The 14,024-nt window shown below is 40.0% G+C and overlaps 1 protein-coding gene across 1 annotated transcript in view; it reads right to left on the reverse strand.

Moving 5' to 3' along the window:
• RAB11FIP2 (RAB11 family interacting protein 2) overlaps positions 1-14,024 on the reverse strand; it is a 35,171-nt gene that overhangs the window by 19,766 nt on the left and 1,381 nt on the right. The window contains exons 2-3 of the mRNA XM_016206334.2: positions 9,219-9,661; positions 7,862-8,324 (exon numbers count right to left, since the gene is read on the reverse strand). Of these exons, the coding sequence (XP_016061820.2) occupies positions 7,862-8,324; positions 9,219-9,661 (906 nt within the window). The remainder of the gene's footprint in view (positions 1-7,861; positions 8,325-9,218; positions 9,662-14,024) is intronic.

The raw sequence follows: 14,024 nt of genomic DNA on the forward strand, positions 1-14,024 counted from the left end.
AAATGCATAAAAGAAAAATCATTTCATAATCAAGTTAACTGCTTTATTTTCTACTGCCGGCAGCTACTGAAAACACCCTGGCCACAGGTAACACTACCACCATACATTAAATATATGGGAACAGTACTTGTTTTTCAAAAGTTAAAGCTTTGTTGTTATGAAAATAAATAATTACAGGTGATGTGGTCATGGCGGCCCAGAAGAAAATGTTCTGAACAGAAGTAGGAGGCCTGGAGAGAGGGGTACACAGGAACAGAAGTCATTCTCTCAGTGACGGGCTTTAGCAAAAGGAGAATGAGCAAAGCCAAAGCCACTGGAGAGAAATGCATGCGGTAATTCCAGTGCTAGGGTGAACATGCTTTATATGCAACAAATCCATAAGCAATTATAGAGATTTGCATTCTTGTGTTCAAAGAAGCCAAAGTGTGTTTCAAGTATTAAAAACCAACCCCTCAAGAGCCATTACCATGTTGATACTAACTTGCTTGTCTCAATCAACTCAAAACACATCATTCCTATTCTCTCAAAAAAAAACACAACTCCTCTAAACGAGAGCATCTCGTTAAAAACAAAAACCTCCACCCTCTCCATCAAGACTAAAACGCCAAGTTTGACTGATTCGAAGGCTACAGACCTGACACTGCTGTGCTAGTTTTCACAATGCTGTTTCGTGACGTGTGCACGACTGAGGACACATCTAGGAATAATCCTCATTGTTTCTTCTCCTTTACCAAGCCCCCCTCCCCCCTCCACATAGACACACAAAAGCAGAATGACTGTTTATTTTAGCCAGAAAAGTATCTCAGAGATAGTCTCTTCTTTTCCACCCTCACCGCCAAGGGACCTCCACCAGCTTTCACCTCAACAATCACACCGACTTCCTGACAAGTTTTCCTGCCCCAAGTCCTTCTCTCTCCCTTTCCACTCCTGCCCCCAGCAGATCCCCATGCTACAGGCCTACCTGTAAGATATTACTTTGATCACATTACAAGCCAACTGAAAAAGCTTTCATGGTTCCCCACTGCCTATATAACATCCAGTCCTTAGCAGAGAACTCAGACCTAATATTTACAAGCCTACTTCTATGAGCTCTAAGAACAGAATTTCTGTCTTCACAACCTCTGATTTCCATGAATTATTTCAACAGTAATGAAAATGAAAACATCATTTGATCACCAGATCTGAAATTCGGGGGAAATCATGTTGATGGAGTGAAGTAGCCACACTGAGGAAGCCAGAGAATGAAGCAGGGGGCCTGCAAGGGCTTCTTTCCACTCTCGGTCTTTACAGAGTATAAGATGTCTGGAATAAAGGCTTGCTGACCGTGGGAGTCTTCCAAACCAAAACTCAATTCACACCCCAACAATTTCACATTTACACAGGAAATAACTAAACCAAATACCTGAAATTGGGAATATCAAGTCTCAAACTTGAAGGTACCACAGGACCTGTGCATCTGTATAAACACCGAGTGGTGAAGGGCAGTCTCCTCTCTGGCCTAGATCCTGACAGCTTTCAAGTGGGTAAGAAAATAAGGTCAACTTGGAAGAGGCAATTTTAGCCAACAGGCCAGAGATGAAGAAATAAACAGAACAACAGACAAACAGAACAATTCAGAATCACATAATTTTTGTCTTTCCAATATATTATTCTCAAAATACACATGTTCACTAATAACAAAGATTATTACTCTATACGTAACAAGCTTTCCTGTTTGTTGGGTTTTACAAAGAAATAACCCTCTCAAATAATATATTAACAGTTAAACAAAAAAACCATACTGATTTACAAAAATTAGTGCACTGGGGTTACTGGAATATAATTTTAATACTTTCCTATCAGAAACCTCAGGAGGACTTGCATACTATATCTTGTATTTGATCATAACAACCTGTTCTCTTTAACTACTGGACTCACTATGTGTTATCCTGTGTCCAGTGCCTAAGAGCTCGTTAATTACCTAAACTATATCTTCATAGGTCTTGTTAATTACCCGTCTCCTGTCTCAGAGGACCTTGTTAATAACTTGTACAGTCTCTCTAAAGAGGTCCTAACAACACATTAAAATTAAAGATGCTTTTCTTTTAGCACCTGTCAAGTGCTGTAAATTGAGAAATTTTCACATCCGTCTATTAGCCTACAGTAGTTTCTGTGGATTTTTAGGGGCCTGTTTTCTTCTCTCAGAGTCTTTCTATATCTCAGTTTCTCAGCTCAAAATTATAATAACTTAGCAAAGTTTGTCTTTTTTTTGTTACAGAGCTTTATTTGTTTTCAATTTTGACATCTATAAATATCAATTTGCATTAGCGAGTTAGCAGAAGGATGGCATGGTTGGTATCTGCAAATTAACCCATTGGGAGACGTACCAATTAATGAGAGCTATTATAATGAGTATTAAGACGACAAAGGGTAAAAAAGTTTCAAGTAGTATCTGGGGAGTTAAGCATAAAGTTCTAGTTAGTGGGAACTAATCACACTGCATACTTCATGCTCCCAGTCACTGGTTCATTGGATACATTCTGTAAGTTCCTGGGCATTAATGGATTAATGGATCTAAAAATCATCTCAAAAGTTTTTGTTTTCTACCTCACAAATAAGGCTACCAGTTCTCAGCTGTGTAAAAGGGTTATGGCTTGCCATAACTACAAGGCAAATATCTTTAATATCAGACAAAGATGAACAAAAAACATTGCCTTTAAAATAAACCTCATGCAGCTCAGCTGGCATGGCTCAGTGGCCAACCATCGACCTGGGATCCAGGAGATCGCAGTTCAAATCCCGGTCAGGGCACATGCCCGAGTCGTGGGCTCAATCCTCAGTGAGGGGCTGCAGGAGGCAGCCGATTAATGACTCTCTCATCATTGATATTTCTATATCTCCCTCTCCCTTCCTCTCTCTAAAGTCAATAAAGACATTTTAATAATAAAAATAAATAAAATAAACCTTATGCGTGTTAAGGTTTATTATGCCAAAGACAGAGCTTTAAACTTATACAAGAAAAAAAATCTCCACAAGGAGCATTATAAAAATGAAGATTTTACATTAAAGATAGTCTCTTCTTCAGGATCATTTGTTTACTGTAACTTTTAAAATTAAAATGTAAGCCTACAGTAAACTATCATTTTTCATGGACATGTTACAGAACTTCATAATAATGGTTACATGCTTTTAAGCCTATGATGATTTTGTTGATTTGTGAAAATTAGAAACACACTGAAATACACAGTCTAAAGGTATGATACAACCATAGAGGGGAATTGACCAGTGAAGGAAATAGAGAAAGGAGGGAGGAAAGGAGGGAAAGAAGGAAGTAGGTCAACCTAATCTCAAAGGTTAAAGGCATGCCTGTCGTGCAAAATTATAAAATATTGGTGATAAACGTGAGGTCTTGATCTTAGACACTATTTCTGTACTGCCCTAAAAAAAATAACTGATCGGCCTAAGTTCGTCAGCTAAGCAGAAGACATGTCCTTCCACGGCAATCATTGCAAATGGAAATATACGCATATATGCGCTAATAAAATTGATAGTACTAAAAATGATATTATAAAATGTGCCATTAAGTTATCATAGACTAAGAGATTGCCACATGGTACTCACGAAACAATGAGGCAGAAAAGAATGAAGCGAAAGCATGTTCTTTGTGCAAGTCACACACAGACGGATGTTCCCAAACAAAATTCTCTGGTAAAAATATCTCCCGTAAGTTCAAGCTCTCCGATAAGCTGCTCCCCTAACATCAGACATTAGCTCATCTCACAGATGACGCTTCTACTCCCTTAACTAGGTGGGGTTCTCCAGTCCTGCCTAAATCCTGAGAAATATTTCACCTACAGATGCCAACATTATTAGTGCTCAGACAGTTGTGCCTGGTCTTCAGTGCCTGCTATAATTCAGATGCTTCTTAGCTTCTCGGCCAAACGCCACACTCCTCTCCACTCCTGTTTCATCAGCTGGTCTTACAGTGCCCGCCGCCTTAGTTAGGACCTGTAAGCAAAGCTAATGTGATGAGGTTGTCTGTTCAGCGATGAGCATACAAGCACAACTCCCGATTCCTAGTCATCAACACGCACTTATGAAATAGCTGATTTAATTTAGACCAGCAATGTTTACACCTGTCTGAGAATCAGTGGGAAGCTTTTAAAATGTTGACTTTTATTTCAGGTCCATTCACTAAAAATTCTAACTCAGTCTGCAGTAGGACCCAACAAATCATAATTTTTAAAAATCCCCAGGAGCCCTTGATGCTTAGCACTGAGGACACGCCCTGCTCTAGGCGCTAGGGGCACTAAAGATTCAGCATGACTAAGAAGCTTAGGTCCCTGGATCGGGAGCACTAAGACTAGACACAACAAACATCGTGTAGCAATTATGTCCTTCTGGATCAGCAGAAATCCAAAGGTGGGAAACATCACATTATTAATCAAGACAGAAAGAGTTTTTAGCAACAAGGACAGACAGGCTTAGCACATTCAGGTGGGTTAAGAGTACATCCTACCACTGAGCCAAAGAATGGAGATGAGAAGGCCTACAAGGGCCTCAGGGTCGAGATGTGAGTAAGGAAATTAACTTACCGAGAACAGAGAGAGGAGGAACAATAAAAGAAAAGTTGTACAGTTCAGAAAAGTCTAAAATATAAGCCTTGAAAAATAGTAAGATAGCCTATCCTAATACAGAGTTCTTAAACTCCAGAAATGTGCTATTTAGGGTATGAATATTAAAATTTAATAGTCCTTAAAAACTCACTTAGATTTTTAATAATGTTTTGCTGCGCATAAAAATACACACATCTGCCTTTATGGTCTGCTCTCAATCTATCAGAAAGATCTCCACAGCCCACACTGAGCTGCAAGCAGGAGGCTAGGGGCACAGAAGCCTTTCCGGAGACCAGTCTGCTGTGTTCAGTTACTCAAAAATGTCTTTCTGACACCTACTACCTACCAAGCAAGCATCACGCGGCCACTAAGGACAGGAGATGAATGAAACGCAGGCGCTGCCCGCAAGCTGTCCACGGTGGAGGGAGGGGAGAGCGGGTGGCCTGTCAGTGACAATGGGACGCCATGGAAAGGAAGGCGTGGAGGAAAACGCTGCAGCGCAGGAGCCGCGAGCTCCCTCCCCTCCAGGAGCAGGAGGGGCCTCGAAGAAGAGGGCGTGAAGAAGGCAGGTGCCGAGAATCAGCCACCGGAGGGAAAAGTGTCCCAGGAGTCCTGCTCTCTGGTGAAGCAACCCGACAAAAAGCCTAACTCGCTTGCTTTATCCGTTTTATGCAAGACAACGGGATCCATTCCAGGAACAGAAGCAAAAGGCAGTATTTTTGTGATTTACAAGGTAATTTCTTCAGGTGGATTTCACTGACCCTAAGAAATAAAAACACTACCTTTTAAGAAAATGTTCCTCAGCGCTTTACAATCTTTGGCATAAAGGAAGCTCTCGGTTGTAACCACACGTCACTCGCCCGCGGGTAGGGCCGTTCTCGCGCCCCTGCCGTCCCGGGTGAGCCAGCAGAGTCAGGGGACCACATCCCGCTCCCCAGCTACATGTCTCACCCTCAGCTCTGTCCAGCATTCTCACAAGCTTCCGTCACGAGCGAGGCCAGGAAACTCCGTAAAGAGATCTAGTCAGCACTAGTGGAAAAACAAAATTCACAGCACACGTCCTAGCGATGCGAGTCTATAGCCGCAAAGTGCATTTGGTGAGAAATCTAAACGGTCCCATCTAACTGAGGGATGATCCTGGGACGATGAAGAACAGTGACACGCTGTCACACAAAGACAGAACTACCTCAATATACCTCCCAGATTCCACTCAAGGTAAAGCCGCTTCCCAAAAATTTGAACCACACGCTCTTCCAAGATCTATTTCTATTCAATCTTACTCATTAGAGCTACCTTACTGCACATGGTTTAAATTTACCACAAAGATGGTTTATGACACGAAAAGAAAGACTAACTTCCCAGGAATCGACAAATGTTTCTGCCCTCATTTCTGGCATCTCACACAATATGGAGATGAAAGAATATATAAAAGAAGCCTTAAGATTTTAGAATCTATTGTTTTTTACATGCTTGCAATCATTTCACACATATAACATGAAACAGCTCTAATTTTGACAGAAAATGCATTCATATTGAACCCCAAAACAAAGCCTAAATCTGGCAGAATGTCACACTTACTTTTAAAACCAGTGGCAGTCGATGTAAATAGCCCATGTAAGGGGTGACTAAAGGTTTGAGGACACCTATTTTCCCATATGCTGCCATAATTTAAAAACATTTTCCTACCATTTCCCATTTCCTTGCTTTTCTTTGACTCTAAAATAATATAAATTACCCAATCTCAAGTTATCTTAGTTATTTTCAACAATCATCTTCAAAAAAAGTTCAGTAAAGGAGGGGGGAAAGCAAATTGATTTCTATTTACCCCTGTAATTTGGGTTGTAATGCAATACGTAAAGCACACTATGTAAAATCCCAAAGTAAAATATCTGAGAAGAGCATATCAAACTGTGGGCTCCTTGATGAAATAGTAATGCCATGAGATAAAAATGGATTTCTCTAGAGTCCAGTCTATGGACTCCAGAAAGCTGACCAATGCTTTCTAAAGCCAGAGCAAATATCCTAAAAGAAACACACACTTTTGTTGCTAGAAGAAAACACACACTTCCCTCTGAAAGGTCTGAATGCATGTTGTAAGGAGTCATCAGATTACGGGAGAGGCGGGGAGAGCACAGCCCGAAGGGTGACTGTTAACACTGTAGTTTATAGTGGGACAAAACTAAGCACCGTTTTCAAATAAAATATGACACAACAATACATAAAACCTAACAGCAGCCACCATTTATGGGTTCTCTATTTGGGACCTGGGTTTGTACCTTGTACTTATCATTTATCGTCACCCACTCTTACCAATAGGATTTACTTTCCTTGTTTCAAAGGTGGAGATGCTGAAGTTTAGGGAGATCACTGAGCTGCTAAGCCAGGATTCCCACTCAGGTCTGAATATATTATTGCCTCAAGGAGAAACTTCTGTTACACAGCCATCATTCTACCACGCGCACCTAAGACTGCAACGAACTCATTTCGTTCTTGGTCTGAGGTTTCCTTAGTTGGCAGTTCCATCCTTCACGCCTGCAAAATCCCTGCTCTTAGATACGTATGGTTCCAAACGGTACTAGAGAACAGAAAAAGCATCCTATACCCAACTGACAGCTCAGATGCTGAAAACCTAATCTTTATCATGACAGTGGTTATTTCTATGACTATCAATCACTACATAGATATTCTTTGATGTATTTATAATACCCACAAGGGTCCCTGAATCCCAATAAACATCCACAAATAGAACTACCTCTACATAGTCATTTGATGAGGACAGTTAAGGCCTATTATGAAAATCATTAATACCTAGTCCAGTGTTTCTTAAATAGCCCATGGGCTGCTACTGGTCCACAATCCGCTCCCAACAGCCCACGCACAAACTAATTCCTGGAAAATAACATATAGAAACACAACACATCCCTCAATTACTGGCTTGAATGAACCCCCTGTGACTCACTCGCACCACGTCTCATCAAGGTTACGCCTTTCTCTCTGTAAGTTCTGGTGAGTTTCTGGCTCACGTAAGTAGAAACAGACCAGGATAAGGATTCAGAACCTTTTGTCCTTCTAAGGGACAGAGTCCAAATCCAAAGAAGTATGCAATACGGTCTGACTCCACAATCAATCATAAAAATAGGATAAAAATGTTTTCAAGTAAAATAAAAGGAATTTAGAATGTTCAAGTATTTTTCAAAGGGATATTTGATACTTTCAAGAACAACATTTTTTTCAAAACAGTGCACCTTTCCCCATGCTCCTCTTACCTTGAGGACGGCACTATGTTGGAAGCCCTGAATTTTGCTGTAAACGGATTAGTTGACTCGTAATCAAAATAGTCCTGACGGTTTTCGCTGAACGCACTAGGCGATTTCAGGAGGCCAGGGCTGCCGGCCCCGCTGCCCAGCTTCTCGGGCCTCCTGCCTTCCTTCCTGCCCGTCACTCTCTCCAACAGGCTCACTTTCTCTCTTTTCTCCCTTTTACTCTCTTTCCTTACGTCGACGGATTTTGCGAATAAAGTCGCGCCGTTGTCCCAGGGTTCGCTGCTATCTTCAAAGGGGTTTTTCTTCCGTGGCAGTGTTGCGAATTTCTGGGGTAAGGACGCCGTGACGTTGGTAAACGGGTCGCTCTGTCTCCCGGGGGCCGACGGGCCCTGGTCGGCGCCGCGCGCCTGGCTCGCTTTGCAAGTATCGAAGCTCAGCGTCCGCCGGTGCGGAGACCGGGGGCTCCCTGCAAGCAAGTGGGCAGTGAGTGGGCAGCGCAGGCCGTGCGGCGAGCTGCGGCTTCCCGAGCGAGAGCAAGGAGCTAGTTAAAGATTTAACCTTTAAAATAATCGAAGGAAACAATCCTAAAATGCTACGGTGCAGCAGTCTGAAGTATGTAGGCTAATAATAATTAGGAGATCGCTAGACATTCAGTAATTTACTCAGCTCGGGAAGAAAAAAACAAACTACAATGTCAAAACTAGAGGCTCTGCTGGGCAAGACGGTGCTATAAATTCTCAAAGAGCTTTTTCATCATTAGAATTAAATTTACTTTCTTACTTCTGAGTATGGGTTTTTTTCTAGGAGCTTTCTGATTAAATGGAATATTCATTTGTGCTTCAGGCTGTCCAGGCAGGAGAAAAAGAGTAAAAAATGAAGCCAGGCCCTGGCCAGGTGGCTCAGTTGGTTACAGCACCCTCCCCACACACCAAGGTTGAGGGTTCAATCCCTGGTCAAGGCACATACAAGAATCAACCAATGAATGCATAAGCAAGTGGAAGAGCAAATCGATGCTTCTCCATTTCTCTCGCTCGCTCTCCTTCCTCTCTCTCTCTCAAGTCAATTTTTTTTTAAAATTATTAAAAAAAAAAAAAATGAAGCCCAGCCATGAAAAGTGACTGGGACTCATTTTATTATCATCTAATAATATAAATACAATACTGAATGCAGATAGGCTCTGCCTTTAATAAAATTATCAATTTTGAGGATAGTAGGCACTCAATAAATATTTGATTTCTAAATTTAGAAACTACCACCACAAAACTATAATTTTTATTTTCTAATCTTAGAATTAAACTTTAAAAAATTATGAAGGGTATTTCAGGCCACTGAGGATACAATTAGAAAGAACGTCACTCACCACTTTCTGGAACTGCTCCAAAGGACTCTATCTGGCGTCCGAGAAGATGCGTCTGGCCAGTGGTGCCAGACTTCAGTTTCTCAGAAGACACGTGGGCCCCAGTTAAATCCGACATTGAATGCGCTGAGGAGAGCCTCTGAGGACCCAAAAGGAAAGGCTTTTTTGGTTTCGATTTCATCTGCATTTCACCACTTGAAAACTCAGAATTGGCATCCGTCACATGAGAACTTGGAATGATTGCAGAAGATGTGTCAGAAAATGTCCCATCGTTCTTTCTCCCTTTCATCTTATCTTTTAATTTTGCAAACGGAGATCTTGTTTTGTCTTTCATTGATAAGTCAAACATACTTGCTGTCATATTGTTCCTCATGAACTGAATACTGACCTTTATCTCACCCCGGGTTTTGGCTCTTTTTCCTTGTTTGGATTCTAACCTAAACCACCTTAAAGAGAAGGGAAAACTGGGTTGTAACATGCAATGGAGAGAGGATACCAAGCTTTGCGGCGCAAATACCTCCCTAGGTAATGCTAGTGCGCACGGAGGCCGCCTACGCGACACGGGGGATGGTCAGCCAGAGCACCACCAGTTTTACTCGCTTTTACTGTTAAAAACTTACCCTGTCCCCGGGATGTGGCATACACTGAAGAAATAGGTCTTCAGTAAGTCTGAAAGGGTTTTCAGGTAACCTTTTCTTTCATGATTTGAAAATCATTCACATCCAAAATTCTCACCAATGAAGGCATGTTTCCATCTGGGCCAAGCGTCACTAAGGGCCTAACACCATTTTTAAGTTAAAAGACCCTGAGGTACAGACTCTGAAAGAATTCATTGATACAAACTATTTCAGGGCACTATAAAATGATAAATGGCCACAGTTTTAATAAAGTAATAAATATTTAGCTCCATCCCAAAATTTCTTCCGTAAAAACTATTAAAAGAACTTTGTTAATATTGGAGGCTACTGCATGTGGCTTATTAATCATGAAAATTGCAGATGATGTCGTCTGTATTAATATAAATGGGTCAATGCCTTTTCCGGAACAAAGAAACGCAACATGAATAAAATGCAGGAAGCAACACATAGTAATAAATCTTTAGAGTTTCTGAAGAAAAAAGAAAGCTTCAGTGCTTCCTGTTGGACTCTTTGTTTCGTTGACTATGCTACTGTGACAACACTGACTCAAAATCATTTCAATTGGCGCCAAATCTTATGCTTTCAGTCACTTCGCTGTGTGACATTGCCCATTGTTAACTGATGTATATAAGAAACAAAGTTTATTTTGCTTTTGTTCATAGTATTTTTATCCATGAGAAAGTCTCCAGTTGTGTCACAAGTGATCATTCTATAAGGCGAACAGCCAAAAAAAGTCCAAAACCCACCCTAGAAGGCAGTTTCTACAATGTTTTCACATTACCTAACAATGAAGCATAATATCCATTCCTGTAGACAGGTTATTATTTAAATACAGTTCTAATCAAGTGTAACAAATTTTCTTAGCTACAAAGGAACTCTGATCTAATTTTACACTAGTTCTTTCCCTCATTGTTACCAACAGGATATGCCAGGAGAAGGTGCATTTACTATACATCACGTGGAAGACTGGTCCACAGGTCTTTCCAGGCAGGAGAGCGGAAAAACTGGCTCATAACCTATATACCAGCTGCATCTTAGCAAGGACCACGCAGGAGAAATATTTTCTTGATTAACCTGAAGCAATTCAATCAAGATCTAGCTGCATCAAAACAAACAACTTTTAAAATAAAAGAGTATTTTATAATAGAAAGCATTAACCTGATACCCGAAACTGAGAAAATGGTAAAATCTGAAGATGCAGAGACTAGAAATGACAATAAACTCTGTAGAAGAGAGAATCTTGAACACAAACTTGAGCACTGGAAAAGTCTGGAAATGAAACAAGGTTACACACCCAGTTGTTAAGAGTTTTGCAAAATAGAATCATTTCCAATGGGGGAGAAATACTTCCGATGAATGGTACTACAGAAATACTCGGTAACACCTCAGCTTTCACAGAAAATAGACGAATACACTTTGTAAGAAACGTACCAAAAACAAAACAAAAAAACCCAAGCATGTAGGATTTCCATGTGTATAACAAATCAGAGCAAATCAAGAAAAACAAAAAACAAAAACCAATACCCCAAAAACTGGAAGGGGGTGAAGGTAATCAAAATTCATAGAATTTTACAAATAAGACAAATAAATCTCCTACTTTACCATCTTTATTTCGGAGATGAGGGAAACAAGGCACAGAGAATATAAGTAACTTCCAACGTCAGGTAAAAGTCAATAAAGAAGACACCCAAAGGTGATGAATAACATCTGCATGAAAAAAGTTCTTCAGTATGTGATGAGCGGCATGTGTTAGTGAGATGAAGCATACAGGACCCTGGGTTTAATCAGGAGGCTGACAGCCAGGCAGGAGGGATGCAGGTTCTCTGTGAGTGGAAGCTCCATGAAGGCAGCTGGCCTTACACTAAACAATGTCAACTGAATCGTTTCTAAAACCATACTCTTAAAATAACCAAGCTATAATTCACTGTGTGTATGTGTTTTGCATTGTTTTGCTTTTACAGTAGGAAACACTAAAGACTTGGATGAGTTTTAAAGAATAAAACTAGTCAGTGCCTGAATATAGTCTGTAAACAGTCTTTTCCAGTCTCTTCCCATCCCTTGCCCAAAATACTGCAAAGACGTTTAAATACGCTAATTTAAAATATAGGCACGACAGTAACTTTAGCTGCTTTGTTTTGAAAGTGATGTAACAGGGAAGTCTTAATGAGACCTTCAAAAATCATTCCAGAGATAAAACTCGTTTTCCCATGCTTCAAAAAGATAAAATGAAGACGTAGCATTTGCGGCTTAGTGGATTAATGCTGATTTTTTTTTCACCCCTTGGGTGCTGGATTTAAACTGTATATGGCCTCTGTTCAATTTTTAGTGGGCACAGGTCCATGTTCAAAAACCACCACACATGTGGGAACTATTCCCAAGCAATTGGTGCTGTGTGGTCAGAAATGGGACAAGATTGGCAGTAAGGGTGCCAGAGGCCAGGACGCAGGTGCACTGCAGAGGCGCACACCAAAGTCCTAAAATCGCATGTGTCTGAGTCAGACCTAACTCTGGGGACTCTGATTGTTATTACTTTTCATGAGCATTAAAAAAAAATAAAAAAAAGATCAACATCACCCACGTCTGTTGTAAAAAAAAAAAAAAAATCAAGATATTACATAACAGCATGAACGATTTTACCACTCTATTATTAAACATTGTATTATTTCCTTAAATCTTGTGCCAGCACCAACCCAGACACCCATGAAAGTGGGAGATACAGAAGTTCTCTTTCCATGCTCCACTCAAAGTGTGCAGGCTCAGGCCCCTCCCCCCCTTAAAAAAGAAAAAGGTATTTCATTTCAAGGTATAAAAATAAGTAAAATAATGGTTTTAGCTGTCACACCACTTCTTTGCTCATCACGACACAACTGGAAGACAAGCTGTAAATACTTGTCTTCAGTATTAAGAGTAAAAAGTGTCCCACCCAGCGGTTTCTTGGGACTTCTAACCCAGCTGGTAACCTTCGTCATTCATACCAGTTTTCTAAAAAGCACTTGGGAATGTGCCGACAAGGCTCAGCAATGTGCAGAATATTAAATATCTTTCTTGCAATACACCAGTGGCTCAAGTCCGTCTCTTACTGGGCCACATGTACAGCTGTGCCACAAAAGGAAACTATTAAATATATTAAAAAACCAGAAATATTACCAATAAAGATACCTCATCAAATATGTGGTCCCTATTTATCCACAAAGAAAGAAAATGTTAGGGGCTTAATAACATGAAAATCACTTTGAATGCAATAACATCGCAAGCCCTGCTGATAACATTTTAGAGCATTTTCCCCAAAAAAGTTCTAACCAATTTTATATACTAGCCAATAGAGAATTTCTACAGGGAGACTACGATATTACTGTTTATAGCCAAATGTCTTATAATTGTGATGTTGCCAAAAATCGGGAGTAAAACAAGGAGAAACTTTTAAAGGCTTATTTCATCTTCAGAATCTCTGGGTTCACAGTTGGGCCTACTTTCACTTGGAAAATTTACATTTCAGAGAAGGCCTGCAGTACATCTGATTCATTCTCAGTAAAAGTACTGTCAACGGTATGAAATCTGAAGTTACGATATACTTACAAGTTTACATTCAAGACACTTTGAATATTATATAGTGTCATCCAAAATGGGTAATTTGAAACAAATTATTTTATAATTATCCATTTTCAATTTAAATTTGATAAACCCCTGGGAGGAAACTGCCACTTTGTAGGTATCAAACAGTTTTATTAAAATCACTGACATATATTCAGCCTTACATTTTTTTTAAACCCTTTTCTCTCCTTTTTCTCACTACTTTCACCTCCTTAAATGGTCTAAATTACCACTGTTTGTCTTGCATTCCTAGTATTTCTTATCTCTCTACTCTTTTACCCTACACATTAACTCTTAGGTAAAGAGCTCATGGAAAACTTTTTTTTAAACAAAAACTCCAATCAAAAGAAGCTTGCAGAAAGACATGCATAGCAAAGAAGAGGTGGCTGCTTTAAAACATGAGAAATTAACACAAACGTCAAGAAAGTTATCATTATAAAAAAGTTCATAAAAGGATCAATAAACTTCAGTGATGACTGAAATAAACAGCAAAGCTATTTTGGAAATTTCAATCCCTCTCATACATTCACAGCCTATATTTTTGTCTCACTAATTCCATCAATTATAATGTTCTCTCCAA

Source organism: Miniopterus natalensis, chromosome 14 (assembly GCF_054644295.1).
Source record: "Miniopterus natalensis isolate mMinNat1 chromosome 14, mMinNat1.hap1, whole genome shotgun sequence".
Taxonomy (NCBI): domain Eukaryota; kingdom Metazoa; phylum Chordata; class Mammalia; order Chiroptera; family Miniopteridae; genus Miniopterus; species Miniopterus natalensis.